Raw genomic sequence first — 18,228 nt, 5'->3', positions numbered from 1 at the left:
GTGTGAGAGAGAGAATTATGGCTGAAAATATGAAAGTCTATTCTTGTAAGGAATTGACCGTAAAGAGTGGCAAGGCATTCCCCTTCAGTGAAGCAAGCTTCAGAACTAGTAACTAGTTTAGTTCATTGGATCCTCCTAAATTCTTCCATGATAGCAACCCTTACTTTCTTTTTCTTTTTTTTTTTTTCTGTTAATTTTTATATAAAAAAACATTTAATTTTGATACATTTAGAGTGTAAAAAAGTTTATATGATCATCCAATCAAAAATTAATTATTTTTAATAATATGACATTACACAATTAGATGCATCATGCATGTATAAAACTCTTTTTATATTACCACTATTAGTATATAAAATTAAATTCTTTTAAAATGTTTTCAAGTAACATCAAAGCTAGTTCAACAGGTGAAATTTGTCACACACTTATAAATATTATAAAGATCATACTTTTAAGTCAATTTGTAATATCTATAATTAATTGTACTAAGTCAGATATGATAATCATGTTATTTTCAGTGTTTTTTGTATATTGAGTATGTAACTATGTGGTAGGAAAATGGATTAGGTGGATGCTTTTATTCAGTGAAAAATGATAATTACAGTGATGCCAAATGTTATTTATTGGTTACTACTTATACCTTCTAGAACAAAATTGTTTTTCCTACCTGAATTCATTACCAATCATAGAACATAAAATAAATAAATAAATAATAATAATAAAATAAAAAGTACTGCACTAGTGGTTGGTCACATTTCTGCATAATTTTTCATACAAATATACAGTCATATTGTTTTTTCAGCTGACATATTTTGCTTCAATCTCAATTAACATTAATATTATTAGATATACAAAGAAGTACTCAAATATGAAGATAAAAAACTTCATAGAACTAGATTATATGATTGAATTTTAACTGTTTTAATTGAAAACAACATGGTTATATACTTAAAAAAAAAAATTGTAACTCCTATGGTAAAACTCTCTTCTATTTTTTTTTAATGCTATAGAAAAACATAAGAAAGCCTTAAAAAAATTGTAACACTTTTTGGCATAGTCACTAATGCTTCATTCATTTCATTTGAAATCCCAAAATTGTCATATCAATCTGTTTCATAAAATAATATACATCACTTTGGACTATTGTATTGCTTAAGCGCTAAAAACGTTTTTAGATCATTTTTTCTTTTACTTATTTGAAGCCACTCAAAAGGCAATGGTGTATATACACTACTTAATTAATGAGTCATGACTCTACTTTGAAAGAGACCAACTAAAGTGGCTTCAAAGTACAAATATATAAATTTGAAAATCAATATTAAAAGTTGTCATCTTTGCTTATAAGTATATTAATTAAAAAAGGTTAAAGAAAAGAAAATGAAAAAGAAAAACGGCTTCTACACACAAAGAAGGTGTGTTTTGCTTATTCTATGTTTGGACATATGTTACAACAAATGCAAGGGTTTACCTACAACCACAAATCTTCTTCACTTTAAAATAGACAAGAGTCACATAGATACATACTAAGTTACTAACATACCCTAATGCATTTCAATCTAAAAAAAAAGAGTTAAAAGGAGTTTTTTGATAATTGTGTATAGTTGTATAGTTCTATACTTATATATAATGAAAATTATGATAATCTCTTTTGTATTTTTTATTTTTCAAGTAATTTTTTTTGTAAATTGTTAACTATATAAAAAATAAAAACCGATCCAATAAGCATGTGAGTACTAGTATTATATTATGTAATTGAAGTTAGAGTCGATACATAAGGTCTTGGAATATCTAGTCCAACAGCAAAAAGGTAATTTGTCAATTGAGGTTGCTGCAGAGCTGGTTTTTTTGGGCAGTACACTGGACTCATCACGCGTAGGGCCATCTTCATCTGGCAATCACAATTCGCAACAAAAATTTTGAATTTCAATCAATGTTCTTAGATACTTTTGCATTTAAGTTGGTTTAGTGTTTTATGCTTATTTTCTTCAAGTTAAGCATTCTTACTTTATTTTGGATGATGTTATGACCATCTCATTATATATATTATGTTTGCATATATTTAATTTGGTTTCTTATGTTATTTGGCTATTTTACTTGGTTGCAATTTCTTTAAATTAATTGAAAATGAAAAAAATTAAAATTTAATAAACAGACATTTTCAAAAGAGGCAAAATAATAAAAAAACTTAAAATTTTAACGAAACTTTTGAATTTGGCAGCCAAAACAGTTATATTGTCCATTTTTTTATATTTAGCGGCGGTTGCAAACTGCCGCATAATTGAAAATATCATTTTTCACCCTCATACTACAGCGGGTAATAACCGTTGCAAAACTAATTTACATTTTGCAGCGGTTATTTTGGCAATTGAAAAAAATTGCCACTAACTGTTTGTCCGCGCCCTATCTTTCGGCGTTTAATTAACCGCCGCAAAACGGTTCCAAAAACCGCTGCAAAGTGTCGGAATTGTTGTAGTGATTATCTTTATGGCACATATTTTATATAGGAAAAGTTTTGGGCCAGCAACTTTATTAAATTCTAGCTAGCATATAATCAGCAAAAGAAAAGTGAATAATTTCACACCATTAAATTAAATCTCACACCGTTAAAATCATCATTAATAGCTACTTGATTGCTACAAATCACAAAATTTGCTGGCCCCTAACACTCCTCTTTTATATATGTTGGTTTAAATTAGTGGAAATAAAAATTAAATAATCTCTCCAACCAAAAACAAAAAGGATCGGATTAACAATATGAATTAAGATGACGAACATATATAAAATAAAAAAATAATGTATAACATGAAATAAATAAATATTTATGTGCTCAAACTTAAAAACTAAACTAAAATACTTGTCATCAACTAAAATATTCAGCATTTGTCTAAAGTTTAAACGTGCAGCGACTTCTAAATAAATATATTTCAGCAAATAAAAACTGAAACTTGATAACTAAAGACAATTTTTTGAAAAATAACCACTCATCCTAACTCATTTGATTGGTTAGGATTATTATCTCAGGTTAATAAAATAATGGAAGCCTCTACCCAAAATGGTAGTTGTAGAAAGGGATGTTTTTATCTTTGTCCATCAATTGTAATGTACAAGTATGTAATTTAAAATAAATAAATGAAGAATTATTTTCTCAATTGTCTTCTAGTCGTAACATTTTTTTTGAGCCGTGAAAAAAAAAATAGAACAAAAGTCAATACAAGGTTTTACTTTTACATAATAATAATAATAATAATAATAATAATAATTTTATAATCCACAATCCAAGTATGTTGGTACTAGTCAAATATTCCACATGACAGTTTTCATCAGAAATTGAGTTTTCATTAGAAATTGGGCTCCATGGTATGCTGATTTTATTTTATGGGTCAAGGATTTAATTGCTTTTCTAAATTGAGCCCATTCTTACTTCATGAAGTATCCACTATTGTATAGTGCTCTTTGCTTCAATATCCACAATGTGATGCAATGATATGAAATCCAAGTTTTCTTGAATGGACTCAAAAAGGGTATCCTTAGAACTAAAGCAAACTAACTCTTTGGTGGGCTTTGATCCTTTTGGGTTGGTTATCCAAATATAAAATAATTAAACTAATTTAGGTTGGTTGAGTTCTCAGCTAACTCGTCTACTTAAACAAATATCAGGAGTGCAAATTCTATCTTGTATATGCAACAACTCATTGGCCATTGGCCAACAACAAATTCTTAAATGAAGCTCGCGACAAATTAGTCATTGACCTGTCGGACTAAAGAATACGTAAGCAGCAAAAAAAAAAAAAATAATAATAATAAATAAAAGTGTTTATGTTAATATGTTGTTGAATGTTGATTGACTTTTCTTTCTTACATAAGATTGAAGATCACTTCTCACCTCAAATTGGTCACAAATTTCATCATCTACACCTTTATCAGCCACTCATGAGATTGAAGGTTACCCCATACCTCAAATTTGGGCATTCATCTCTTTTGAATATAAATGGCCACATATAGTTTTTTTTTTTTTTTTAAACTTGTCTGTGAGTGTGGAAGACTCATTAAAAAGTTAACATCTATTAGTATGTGAGAAAAAAGTTTGGATTACTTGAGTATGTTATCTCAAATTCAAGTTTTGCCTATTTGAGGGGACAAAAAACAATAAAAGAGAAATTACTTTGTATAAACAATTAAATTTAAATATATAAATAAAATAGAAAAATATCATTTTAAGTGGTAAGCAAGTTGATATTTTTTTAGTAGTTTTAAATTTGAATTATGAAGAAAAAAGAGGTGAACATAAATTTGTGGTTCAAGATGGAAAAAAATAATTATTAAAAAGAATAATAACCATCATAAAATTAAAATAAAAAATTATCAAACAAAGATATAAAAATTCTAATATTATGTCATAAAATTATTCATCTTAAAATTTAAATGATTAAATATTATTACATTACCCTAAAATTCACAATTTTATTATACTATCATTAAATTTACACTAAGCTTTTTTTTTTTTTTTTGTGACACATACACTAAGCTTAATATGTCTTCAACCTTAGCTTTTTCTAAATGAGAAACAAAATCTTTGTATAAAGATTTCTATTTCTTACTAAATAATAATGATTTAAAGGCCTGTCCTCACACGTGGGTGGTGGAGAGTGATGACACTAAAGACTAAAGAAGAAACCTTAGATTCAAAGGAATAACAAAGCTTTGCCAAAACCCAAAATGACTCTCAAAATGTTCATTGATTAATTTTTGAGTTCTTGATTCCAATCACCATTAACAAGAATAAGAAGTAGAGTTGCTTGTCCTTGTGGACTAATCTTCATTATCCCAAATTAAAATCTCCAATTAAAATAAAGGGCATCACCGCAAACCGACCAATCAAGAATCAATACCAAAACATTCCATCAAGGTTGTTCATTTACTAATATGCCCTTCAAATTTGGTCCATAAATCAATTATTCAAAGGTTTATTATCCCTTCGCCCCTCCTGGCCGTCCATGATATATGATAAGAATATTTAATTTGGAGTCATTATTCACTTCTTAATGCAAATAATTTTCATCATCTTTCTTGTCTCGTTTGGGAGTTATACCTAATGCTGAGATCGTTAATCATAATTTTGGAAAGAGATGTTTTAATGCCAATCTTAAAAAAAAAAAAAAAATACAAGGACAGAACAAACAGAAGAAAAATATAAAATAGACAATTCGTTATTTAATTAATAATTATATTACATATTTATTAAAAATTAATTAATAAATTAATTATTAATATAAAAAATATATTAAAAATATATACAAAATCATATATATTTATATACAAATATATAATAACTAATATTTAGTGTATACGTAATATTTTTTTAACCAATTAATTTTAAGTATTGTTAATATAATTAAATATTTCACATAATTTAGTTATATATACGTATTATCTTTTGTTTATACATTTTTTAATCTCAAATTTTATTAACAAAATGGTGACTACTTCAATTCTAAAAATTTTTATTGCTTTTTTTAACAATTTTTTTATTCTAAGTGAAGTTGATCCATTTATTTCATGTGAGGACAGTTTGGGAAAAACCCCATATATTTTTCTATAAATTTAATTTTAATATACTATCAGTATAAAATAATTTTATACGTACATCGAATTATATACTATTACATCAATAAAAATAACTACCTTTTATATTAATCTCATAAATAATTATTTAAAAAATAAATATAATTATATTATTATATAAATTTACACTAAGAGCGCATCAAAATTAAACTTCTCCTGTATTTAAAAAATAATTGGCATATGGGGCAAGTAACATTTGAAACATCATTGAGAGCATAAAGAATCTCTTCACACATATAATACTTTGCCAACTCCAATGTTGTTACACTATACACATCTTTATTTATTCTCCCTTTTCCCCTTATTCTTCTCTCTTATTTCCCTAGAGTTAATCAAGGTGCTTGTTGTAGGAGCCAATATAATAGTAATCCATGGATGTATCAGAAAGGCTTCTAAGGTATAGATACCATATAACCACAGTGATAGCAATTTCAGTTTTATTGTCTTTGATGTTGTATGCAGCACCAAGATTTGTTACAATATTGGCATATTTCTGGCCATTGTTTGCTTCCACAACAGTCTTCTTGGTTGCAATCATAGCCTTTGGAGGGGTTTCAAAGTTCTCAACTGATGAATTATCTCACCATCATGATCTTCATGGTGAGAAAGCTGGTGAGGGACTCTTGGATTATGTAGCAGGTGTAGGATCAAGGACACAACAACATGAACATCATAGTGAGGATTCTCACACCTTCTAAAACATGTTAATGAATTGAAGGGGTGTTTATGTAATTTCATGAGGCTTAAGTAGTTTAGAAACCCTTTTAATTTTCTGTGACCTGGTTGATGCTCCAAAAGAAAATTGTATCAATCTAATTTGTATAATAATTGTCACAGAAATATCAAAGAAAATAAGCAAGTGTAAAAAACTGTTCTGTTCCACCTCCTCTTTTACTTTGTCTTCACCTTCTTCTTATATATGTTTTCATTGCATTTGTTATTTTAATATACATTCATGGAGTGTTACATGAATATATATTCTTCCATGAATGCAAGGATTTTGCAGCAAAAGTAAATATATATATATATAATTTATAATTAAAAATTATTAAGTAATAATAATATATTAAATTATCAAATTATTTATTATCAATTTTATATAAAAATAAATGTACGAAACGATTCATAATATTATAAATTACAAAGTAATAGGAACATATATTACAATTTTAATATATATTTTAAAGGTTAATATTTAATAGTTAAATTAGTTTTTGAAAGTAATAAAAGATAAGGTATTTTTTAAATTTATTTTTAAAAGATTTTTTTTAATTAAATTGGTCCTTTAAAGATTACAAATTAATTATATATGTCCTTTAGTTATTCTATTCACAATTTTTGTCAACGATTAATGATGTGAAATATTAACTGATAGCATATATAATATATAACATGTTCAATTAGACATTAACTAAATATGTTTATGAAAATCTATCAATTTAGTTACTAGGTCATTGTTAAAATAGGGTTTTTGTAATTAAAAAAATGACTAAATTAATAAATTTTCATAAACATATTTGGTCAATATCCAATTAGATATATGAGATATTATATATGTTATCAATTAACGTTTTATAATATTAATCTTTGAAAAAAATTATTAATAGAGTGAATGAAGGACAAATATGATTAATTCACAATTTTTAAAGGATCAGTTTAATTAAAAAAAATCTATCGAAAATGTCTTTAAGAACATAATATTCTAAATTGTAAAAGGCTAAGGATAACTATAATATCATAAATTACAAAGTAATAGGAACATATATATTGCAATTTTAATATATAGCAACATATATAGGAACATAATATTGTAAATTGTAAAGGGCTAAGGCCTAAGGATAACTATAACTATAAGTCTATAACTAATACTTTTAAGATAAGTATGAGTTTTATTGGGGACCATATAGAATGGTCAGTTATAATTAATTAGAGAATTACAACTTGCGGCTTTAGACTTTAGAGACATGATATCATTGTTTTAGTTCTGAGGTCATCTTTAGGAGTAATAAAGTGATTTTATTTTATTTTTTCCTAAAGCATCTGCCTTATCAAGTGTTGAAAACACCGCCTTTAATTTCTGAATTTATTTAAAAAGGATTTAAGATACCACTATATATATCCTGTTAATTGGTCCTACACTTGCACACAGAAATTTTTCTGCATTTGTTCACTTTTCAAAATAAGACTCCCTAAATATTCTGATATAATATAATCCTTGATAGATGAATGTCTATGACAAGTTCATGCATTTTACAATTTTCCTTAGAACTTTATAAATGTGGGTGATATATTATATAAAAAATACATTGCAAATGCAAGTAAAACGAGGAACATGCATGTGCCTTTGCACCACTTGCCTTCCATAGACATTAACTTCCTTAACCATATTGCAAATAAACACAGATTGATTAGTATTAATCTATAAAGCATGGATACTTTGCTGGGTTGTCATGTCTGCGTATCGAATACATTTCGACATTCATCTTACAAGCGTGTCTTATAAAAATCTAATATTGAGTATTGAGTGAAGAAGTAAAAACATAGAAATGAGAATTTTGTTTGTGTCTCTCAGATGTCAGATCCCTTTTTATGTGTGTCTTGTGAATTTAAATGCATCACTTTAATTTGCTCTGATTACTATATGAGAGTGACAATTTTGTTGGAAGGCCCATTTTTGCCAGTGTTCTTCTTCTGTGTCTAACTGTACCACTCAATATATATTCAGATCAAACAATGCAAAACATGAGCTTCATTGATTGAGACTTGAGTGGCTCTAGTCCCCATGACTGATAATATTCCCTCTCTTTCCAAACATTTGTTATGGAAAGTAATCTTGTAACTTAATTAGTAACTTTTATAATTCTAATCTAACACATTCCAATTATTTTTTAATCTAAATGAAAAGTCAAAGATAGACACTTATTTAAGATGGATCAGAATCATGTTGAAACAATTGCACTGAAGAAAAAAGAAAAAATGCATAGCTACTTCCAAGAGAGTGGTTGCTGGCTGCTGCTAAAATCATGTATGTATTTGGCAGTGTTAGGATCAAGGTCCAAGAGAATCTCTGCATGAGTCATGCCCAATTAAGACATGAATGCATATACATAAAGAGAGAAAGATACAAAGGTGAAGATGAAGAAAAAGAGAGAATCTCTGCATGAGTCTGCTCCTTTTGTCACCATGTATGTATTGTCCAAAAGCCTTGTACCATTCCTCCTTTGGCAATAGGTAATAAGAACAACACTATCCATATTCAACAACATTAGTTCACATTATCAGAAGTGAGAATGTGCATTAGTGTTGGGGGAATACTGAATAAGAAAACATATAATGGTAAAACTTTTCATACATTTTCTAGTACAATCATGGGATCACAATCACTTTAATCTAGCTTTTCCAAAGAATGAAAGCAAACTTCTCTTTTTTTCCATTTGCAAAATTCACATATGAATGCACTTTATTCTACAGCACCTTTTTAGGCCCATTTGAACAATAGCAAGAGTGTCATTAAAAAGAAAGGGCAAAACATCAATTTAGGCACAAATCAAGAATAGGAACCTCAGAAAGTTGCATCTAGTATTTCAACTCAGAAATTGACTTCCATAATTGTGCAAAATTCTGTCAAATTAATGAAATTAACCAAACAAGAACAACCTCTCCTCTTCTTTTCTTTTCTTTTGGACTGGATCCTTTTGGTTTTTCAATTGGCCCATAAAAAACCTAGCCCAATATCCAAAGTGGATTTCAATTTAGTTGAGCAAAAAGCAAAAATTGCCACCCCCCCAAAAACAAAAAAGACTCCCTTTCCCACCCAAAAATGGTTTCTTTCTTCAATTTTGAGGGAATTCTCGGAACCTGTAATAAAGAACAGAAACAACAGGAGGATCAAGACAAATCAGAATTAGAGAAACAAGGAAGGGGTTTAAGTACTCTCTGCTACTTTATCTCTGGTACGATTCTTCAACTCATACCTACTTCCCTCAAACTTGCAGCTCAAAAAATTCACTCATTTCCGCAATTTTCAATCTTTTGCTTTGAAATTTTCGGGGTATTAAAAAAAGTCTCTCTTTTTCTTAAAAATAATTAGGTTGCCCACTTTTTCTTTTTCAATTCTGTCTGTCTTTTTCTTTCTAGGTGTTTGCTTATGCTTGTAAATGCTTACATGGTTCTGGGTCGCTTAAAAGTGTGTAACTTTAAGTGATTTCGACACTCTAATTTGAAGCTGGACAATGACTTCCATACCTTCAAAAAACTTATGGATTAGGAGGCAACAATGCCCTTGTGGGGATTGGAAGTGTTACATTACATATGAGGGTGATTCTGATGAAGGTTCTAGAGCAGAAGAATTGGTAAAGGCAGAAAAAGCTTCATCCGGTGCCATGATCACCCCATATGTTGGAATGGTATTTAAGAGTGATGATGAAGCTTTTGAGTATTATGGCAATTTTGCTAGAAAGAATGGGTTTTCTGTTAGGAAGGAAAGGTCTAGGGTTAGCCCCCAGTTGGGGATTTACAAGCGTGACTTTGTTTGTTACCGTTCTGGATTTGCCCCGGTGAAGAGGAAGGCCAATGGAGAACAGCATAGAGATAGGAAATCGGTTAGGTGTGGATGTGATGCGAAAATGTATCTGTCTAAGGAGGTGGTTGAAGGTGTTTCCCAGTGGTTTGTTGTGCAATTCAGCAATATCCACAATCATGAGCTATTGGAAGATGACCAAGTGCGCCTTCTTCCGGCTTATCGAAAGATTCACGAGGCCGATCAAGAGCGCATACTATTGCTTTCTAAAGCAGGGTTTCCAATACATAGGATAGTGAAGATGCTAGAGCTGGAAAAGGGGATTCAAGGTGGGCAATTGCCCTATTTGGAGAGGGATGTGAGGAACTTTGTTCAAAACCGTAAGAAGGTTGTTCAAGAGAACGAGGCATTGCTCAGTGAGAAGAGAGAAAACGATCTATCAGAACTTCTTGAGGCCTGCAAAGCCATGAAAGAAGTTGATGTTGATTTTGTTTATGATTTTACAGTGGATGAGAATGATAAAGTTGAAAATGTAGCTTGGTCATATGGTGACTCTGTTAATGCAAATGCTATGTTTGGGGATGTAGTTTATTTCGACACGACATATCGATCAATCACTTATGGATTGCTCTTTGGAGTGTGGTTTGGTATTGATAGCTGTGGCAGAACCATCTTTTTCGGTTCTGTTTTGTTGCAGGATGAAACTCCTCAGTCCTTCTCATGGGCATTGCAGGTTTACTACTAGCATACTCTATAAGATTTTACTTCTGCCTTTATAATTATCCTCTTATGATGATTATCCCTCGATACAGACTTTTGTCCGATTCATGAACGGAAGATGTCCACAAACAATTCTAACTGATCTTGACCCCGGCCTTAAAGATGCCATTAGAAGCGAATATCCAGGAACTAAACATGTCATTCCACCATGGAATATTCTATACAAGGTACCAAGTTGGTTTTCTCTTCATGTTGGGCCACGCTATGCAGAATTTAAATCCATGTTTGATGCATTAATTCAAATTGAGAATACCGAGGAGTTTGAACTACAGTGGAGAGACATGATTTCTGTGTTTGGATTTGGTTCAGATAAACACATTGGTTTACTGTATTCTGTTCGAGCATCCTGGGCACAATCCTATGTGAGAGGTTACTTTCTAGCTCGAATGTCTACAATAGCTTACTCAAAATCAATAGATGCTTTTCTGAAAGGGATCTTCGCTGCACAAACATGTTTGCGTAGCTTTTTCGAGCAGGTATGTATACTAGTAAGAAGTAATTTGCCTCCTACGCTCGCACTAGCATTGTTTACTATGCCAATGATATAATTATTCGCTCTCTTTCAAATTGTTGCAGATTGGCATTTCTGCGAACATCCAACATCAAGCGCATCAGGAGACTCACTATATGCATCTGAAAACTTGCATACCTGTTGAAGAGCATGCACGGAGTATCCTCACGCCTTTTGCTTTTAATGCTTTGCAGCAAGAGTTATTGCTGGCCATGCAATATGCTGCATCTGATATGGCCAATGGATCATATATTGTGCGGCATTTCAAAAGTATGGATGGAGAACGGCTTGTAATATGGTTGGCCGAAGACGAACAAATTCACTGCTCTTGCAAGGAATTTGAATCCTCTGGGATATTATGCAGACATGCTCTTCGTGTGTTCATCTTAAAGAATTACTTTCAGCTGCCTGACAAATACTATTTAAGCAGATGGAGACGGGAATGTACTTTACTGATTGATGATGATCACAACAATCAAATTACTGATGGGGAGTGGTTTCAAGAGTACCAGTCCCTAGCCGAAACTTTATTTTCAGAATCCTCGATAACAAAGGAACGATCTGACTATGCTCGAAGTGAACTGACAAAAGAACTTACCAGGATTCTCACTGAGGTCAGAAATCTGCCGGACACCGATGGAGTCCTAATGAACATGACTGTATCGCCGACCAGTTAGTTAGAAGTGTTGGTTTTTATATACATGATTACATACTATGCTAGTTTGAAAAGAGTTGCAAAGCAGAGAATGGCAGAACAGTAAGTTTTGAAGGGAAAATTGCCAAAACACTTTCAGCATGCGTTTGAAATGGCTAATTTACATGTACACATGTACATTGATATGATTTTTCTTGTATCATTTTTACATCATTGTCTTCTCAAATCCATGAAATATTTATGATTTTGCTCAAGATTACAATAAGTGCCCTGAGCTATCTGTTTGGTTGGATAATAGATAATGAAAGTGAATATTGTAGTGTGTTGAGGATACTTCCATTGTTGAATTAGTTGAGTAAAATTTAGTTATCATCTAGTTGAGTCAGTTTTTCTATGTTGCTCCATTGTATATATCAGATTCTGATTTTAAAATTTTACTATTTTGTGATTGTATCCTGCACTTTTGGTGGCATGCTAAACATATATTTAATGTTTTTAACCTTCTTTTTTTTTTCACAAATTACTAGAAATAAAAAACAGCAACTCAAACAAAAGAGTGTTCTAATTATTTGGTCTGCATGAGTCCAATAATGTGTGATTGTCTTTTTACAATTAAACACCATATTTTCACAAAGTTGGTGTTTAGTTTGGTCAAGTTCATGTGGACATGGTGTTTGTTGCACTTGTCCATACCATATATCAAATATATTGATATTGATTGAGCAATTTCATACATATATATTTGTCATAATGTGGTGACAGATTTGTTTGTGTGCTCTAAAGTTCAATGATGAGCCTTCTAGATTTCTCCTTTTAAGGCTTGTAGTGTGCACCAGAAAGGTTTTAATTTGACATGATTTGTTCAACTTGAATCCTCACTTAGAGGAGTAGGGTCCCTCCCATTAAATGATTTGGCCACAACTCACAAGATATTTCAATTGCTAAAGAATAATAATGTGCTTAATTACTTTCTTAATAGCCACACACCAATGCATAGAAAATCCTTATTGTTGAGTTGTCTAGTGTCTGTTCTACAGTTAAAGTAGTATATGACAAAAAGAGCAACATATAATTTCTTGTTATGGATCTGATTAAATCTTTTCAGTTTTCATATAGTACTACTACTACTATATTTCATATTTTTGGGGCATAAGCTAGGTTTAATAATAGCCATGTTAATTCATTTTTCCTTATTCCTTTCTGAATATTATGAGCCTGAAAAATATGTGGTCAGTGGTGAGAGTTGCAATAATAATCATTGAGCTATTAGATGAATAACAATGGAAGCACGTGGAAAGTATGTCTCAGGAATTTGTTATATTTCTAGTTTCTACAATGGATTCATAATAATAATATGGAGATTAAAAGAACGTTTAGTCTTAGTATTAAAGTTTGTTTAAGTGTTATTAAATTATTAAAAAAAGATGTTTTTAATAAAATATATATATATATATATATTTTAATTTTAATAGTTAAAGTAAAATTATTAAAATATATATATATATATATATATATATATATTTTAAAGTTATAATTTATATTTTTTTAAAAGATATTTGTTATGGCTGTGGGCATTGACTTGGAGAACTTAATTACAGCAGTTGAATATCATGTTAAGCAAGATTATAACATTATCATATGCATGCCACAGGAGTTATTGTGCCCATGCCTCATGCTCATGATATGATAGAGAGCAAATAGTTGAGGATTGTATTATTGACCTTCAATTCTGTGTGTGTGAACTAGGGAAATTAAATGTTAGGGATGATTAGAGATATACTTTTCTTTATTGAGCAATGCTAGGAATCAAAAAGGTATTAGCTAAAAATCAGTTAAATACTTTGGGTGAATTTAAAATCTCTACGAGTTAATATATATGAATGTTTATTCTATTAAGTATCAGAATGTTTCTTTTTCATTATAAATGGATATTTTTTTATATATTTTTCGAATTTCTCTGTATTACAAATGTGAATGTCTCTATTTCTTTAAAAATTTCATAATTTTTTTTTTAAATTTTATAGATATTTAATTATTTTTGCTAAAATATAACTGGATGTTTCTTTTGTGAAGTATTAGGATGTTTTTTTTTCATATTAAATGAACGTTTTTTTTTATATTTCTGTAATTGTTCAAGGACTCCTTTTGGCTAGGGGTGTTTGCGGTGCGGTTTGGTTCGGTTTTAAGGGAAAAAAGTTATCCGATCCGAACGCTTAATTTATGTGCGGTGCGGTTTGGATTCGATGATTTTTTTTTTTTAAATCCGATCCGATCTGATCCGATTACAAGCGGTTTGGATCAGTTTGGATTTGTGATTTTTTAAATAAAAAAAATTAAATACATATAACAAGTCTCAACATCAAATTTTAAATAATCAACAATGACATAACAAGTCTTAACAATATCTTAAAAAGCCAACAATAACATAACAATAGAAATAAAATTATAGGTTAGTTAAAATAAATAAATAAATAACATTTTGAACATAAAATATTTATTAAATAATAATAATACATGAATAATAGAAAAATGTATAACAAATTGAACATGTTATAAGTATAATAGGGGTGTACATAGGTCGGGCCACACCGGGTTTGGCTTAACCCAGACCCGGCCCGAAATATAGGCCGGGCCTAATGTTTGGACCCTAACCCGATCATAGACCCGATGAAACCTACGCATATTCGGGCCGGGTGAAAATCAGATAAAAATCGGGTGAAAACCGGATCTTTAGCATGTAAAAATCACCTAATCTCCAACCTTTATTTCATAATTCACATAGTAAAATTCACTTAAAAAAATATAACAAGAACTAACCCTTCTCTAAAATTAAAGCATAACCATAATCAATACTAATATTGTCTAACACCAAATATTTAAATCAATACAAATAACACAATATTATGCATTAGTGTAAAGTCTTATGCATTTTAAACATAAAATATTAACTTATAATCTTATAAATGACTAATAACACAATATATTAAGGTTTACAATATTTAAATTCCACATAAGAATAGTCATCATCCAACATAAAATATTAATTGTGTATGATGATCGGGCCATCGAGTTGAGTTCGGGTGACCCGAGCTATGGCCCGGACCCGGCCCGAAATAATGACCGAGTCTATCTTTGAGACCTTTACCCAACCCTAGACCCGATAAAATCATACTAAAGTAGCCCCTAAAGTGTTCGGGACCGGGTCGGATCTTCGGGCCGAGTCGGGCTATGTACACCCCTAAGTATAATTGTAAATATAATAATAAAATAATAATATTATAGCACATTGTGCAGTTTGGATTGGATTGGATCGGTTATGAAAAGTAGATCCGAAATCCGATCCAATCCAGCGGTTTGCAAAAAATAGAATCCAATCAAATTCGAATTAGTCGGTTTTAATCGGTTTTCGGTTTGGATCGGATTGGATGAGCGGTTTAATTTAGATCGGTTTGGATTTGAACACCCCTACTTTTGGCTAAGATCAAATGTGTAGTTTGCAGTCTCTTTAATCATCAAAACGGCACCTAAAACGCAAAGAGCAACATATATCACAAGAGCTAATAGCTTTGTTTCCAGGTTTGGGGCGAAAAGCTCTTCCATCAAACCAGAAAACTCACAGTTCAAATGCGGAAGCAAAGGTAATTAATAATAAATCCCACAAATCTTTCTTAGTTTCGTTCTCTCTGTTTCATTGACTTTTTGACCTTGCAATAGGTTGGAGGGTAAGGTGGCTCTAATCACGGGTGCAGCCAGTGAAGTTGGAGAATAAACGGTGAGACTTTTCGCCTGAAAATGGAACCTATATCGTTGCCGCCGATGTTCAAGACAATCTCGGTCATCAAGTCATAGCTTCAATAGGCTCAGATAGAATCACCTACCGTCACTCAAGCACGTGCATCCTCGAATTTGCGATAACTGCCGCAACGAACCTGCCGCCGTGCGATGCACCACCGATAATAGGGATCGATTTCAAGTTCAACTTCAATTGCAACGGCTGCTCCAGATGTCAGTAATAGGAGAAGAGCGGGTCGCGGTGGAGAGTCGGAGAGGGCCTGACGGTGAGAGAGAGGGATCTGTGTGTGTGATTATTGGAAGTGAGTAGGTTAATGTGAGAGAGAAGAGAAATGTTTTTATAAGTTTTAATTAGGTTTACTTAATCAATTTTAAATTTTTTAATATTAATTTTTTAATCATTTTTAAATTTTTTAATTTTTTTTAAATTAATTAATTATTAATATAAATTAATGTGATTTTGTTTAGTTTTTTACTGTAACCTCTTGGTTCCATATACTTTTCCTTATTTATATTGTCTTTTTCTTTTGGTTTAAGTTTTTGAAATAAATTATTTCATGATATAGTATTAGAGTTCTATATGCAAAAAGTTTAGAATTTGATCATTGGTGAACAAACGAGTATTAGCGATATAATCATTTATGTTGCCTCCTTCTATCAACTTAAATTTTGAGATGAGTGATTTGATAACAAAAATATAAAACAATAATAAAGGTTAAAGTACAATTTGCAAAAACTACTTACCTGAGAAATTTTTATATAAAAATGATAATAAAAAATTGGTTTATAATTTGACATATTTAACTAAATTACTTAATATAATACATATTAATACCTTAAATATAATTTTTCGTTAATATATATTCACATCTTAATGTGAGTAGTCACTATAATTTATACTAATTAAGTAATTTTTTTTCTTTCTTTGTTTTTTTTTAACTAATAATTAACCACATCAATGAATGGGATAGAATAATAGTAGAAAGTATAAATTATTCTTTGACATCCATACAATAATTACTTGCATGTAAAAAAAGGACAGTGTTCTATATACAAGTATTTTTTGTAATGCAGGTTTTGCCGGTCTAAAAAAGGACTACCTTAATGAATGATGTAATACAAGCAACTTAACAAACCAATAATAAGTTACTTATTATATATCTCGTATGTACTCAAATATTATAGTACGTTCTTGTCGTTTCTAGTATGTTCATCCTTAATGAGTTGGTATTGTTTATTATGTAAGGATGATCATGGTTATTAATTTAGTTCATATTTTTCTTAATCAATTAATTAAAAGCACATAATGAGTTATATTTTTTTACATTATATAGATAGATAATAAAAATACTAAACAATATAAACAATAGATATATTATATACAAGAAGAGATTCAACCCTCCACACTTATTTAAATGGTTTACTCGACTAACTCAAGTTGATTAGTGTATTTTTATTTTATTGGACCAATTTTAAAGTTCATTATTCACATTATTCACAAAAATCATTATTTACCTAACAAAGTCTAATATAACAAATATCAGTTATGACTAACATTATTTTAATTTTTATTGTTTAATTTTATTGAATTTAGTTTATACAAAATCTTAGATGTGTAATACTACTCAAAATTATATACAATTATTTAATTATATCTATTTTTTTGAAAAATTATTTATATATGAATCTAGGGGTGCACAGACCCGGCCCGGCCCGAAGGCCCGGCCCGGTCCCGAACATTTTAGGGGCTAATTTGGTGTGATTTCATCGGGTTTAGGGCCGGGTAAGGGTCTCAAAAATAGACCCGATCATTATTTCGGGTCGGGTCCTGGTCATAGCTCGGGTCACCCGAAGTCGGCCCGGTGGCCCGGTCATCATACACAATTAATATTTTGTGTTATTAGTGATGGATCATGACTATTCTTATGTGGAATTTAAGTATTGTAAACCTTAATATTTTGTGTTATTAGTCATTATAAGACTATAAGTTAATGTTTTATGTTTAGAATGCATAAGACTTTAGACTAATGCATAATATTATGTTATTTGTATTGATTTAAATATTTGGTATTATTAGACAATATTAGTATTGATTGTGGTTTTGCTTTAATATTGATTGTGGTTATGCTTTAATTTTAAAGAAGGGTTGGTTTTTATTATATTTTTCTAAGTGAATTTTACCATGTTAAATAATGGTTGGAGTCTTGGAAATTTGGATATTTTTACATGTTAGCTTACAAGAAGGTATTAACGTAATGTAATATTAACGGCCCGTTTCACCCGGTTTTTACCCGCTATAATTGTGACCCGAAAGTGTATTGGTTTCATCGGGTCTAGGGTCGGGTTCGG

General features: G+C 30.3%; 2 protein-coding genes across 3 annotated transcripts; both read left to right on the top strand.

Moving 5' to 3' along the window:
• Positions 1–5,993: 5,993 nt before the first annotated feature.
• On the top strand, positions 5,994–6,320 carry LOC130974537 (uncharacterized). The gene has a single exon (XM_057899412.1). The coding sequence runs from the start codon at positions 5,994–5,996 to the stop codon at positions 6,318–6,320; it is 327 nt and encodes a 108-aa protein (XP_057755395.1).
• A 3,135-nt stretch (positions 6,321–9,455) lies between these two features.
• Positions 9,456–12,481, top strand: LOC130973122 (putative protein FAR1-RELATED SEQUENCE 10). Of its 2 annotated transcripts, XM_057897533.1 has the most exons (4): positions 9,456–9,575; positions 9,760–10,874; positions 10,954–11,397; positions 11,498–12,481. In XM_057897533.1, exons 2-4 carry the CDS (start codon positions 9,855–9,857, stop codon positions 12,107–12,109), a joined length of 2,076 nt encoding a protein of 691 aa, XP_057753516.1. In that variant the 5' UTR covers positions 9,456–9,575; positions 9,760–9,854; the 3' UTR covers positions 12,110–12,481. The 2 variants fall into 2 exon arrangements, with proteins under 2 accessions (XP_057753516.1, XP_057753517.1); XM_057897534.1 differs by having other exon boundaries at positions 9,456–10,874.
• Positions 12,482–18,228: the final 5,747 nt, after the last annotated feature.

This window comes from Arachis stenosperma, chromosome 4 (genome assembly GCF_014773155.1).
Source record: "Arachis stenosperma cultivar V10309 chromosome 4, arast.V10309.gnm1.PFL2, whole genome shotgun sequence".
NCBI lineage: Eukaryota > Viridiplantae > Streptophyta > Magnoliopsida > Fabales > Fabaceae > Arachis > Arachis stenosperma.
The sequence above is the reverse complement of the archived record's forward strand: the minus strand, read 5'-3'. Positions and strand labels throughout refer to the sequence as shown.

Excerpts from the sequence above, each read along its gene's own strand:
- LOC130973122 (XM_057897533.1), top strand. The coding sequence starts at position 9,855 with ATGACTTCCATACCTTCAAAAAACTTATGGATTAGGAGGCAACAATGC. Across the intron at positions 10,875-10,953 it reads CCTTCTCATGGGCATTGCAG|ACTTTTGTCCGATTCATGAA; the intron begins GTTTACTACTAG and ends CCCTCGATACAG. Across the intron at positions 11,398-11,497 it reads TGCGTAGCTTTTTCGAGCAG|ATTGGCATTTCTGCGAACAT; the intron begins GTATGTATACTA and ends AAATTGTTGCAG.
- LOC130974537 (XM_057899412.1), top strand. The coding sequence starts at position 5,994 with ATGGATGTATCAGAAAGGCTTCTAAGGTATAGATACCATATAACCACA.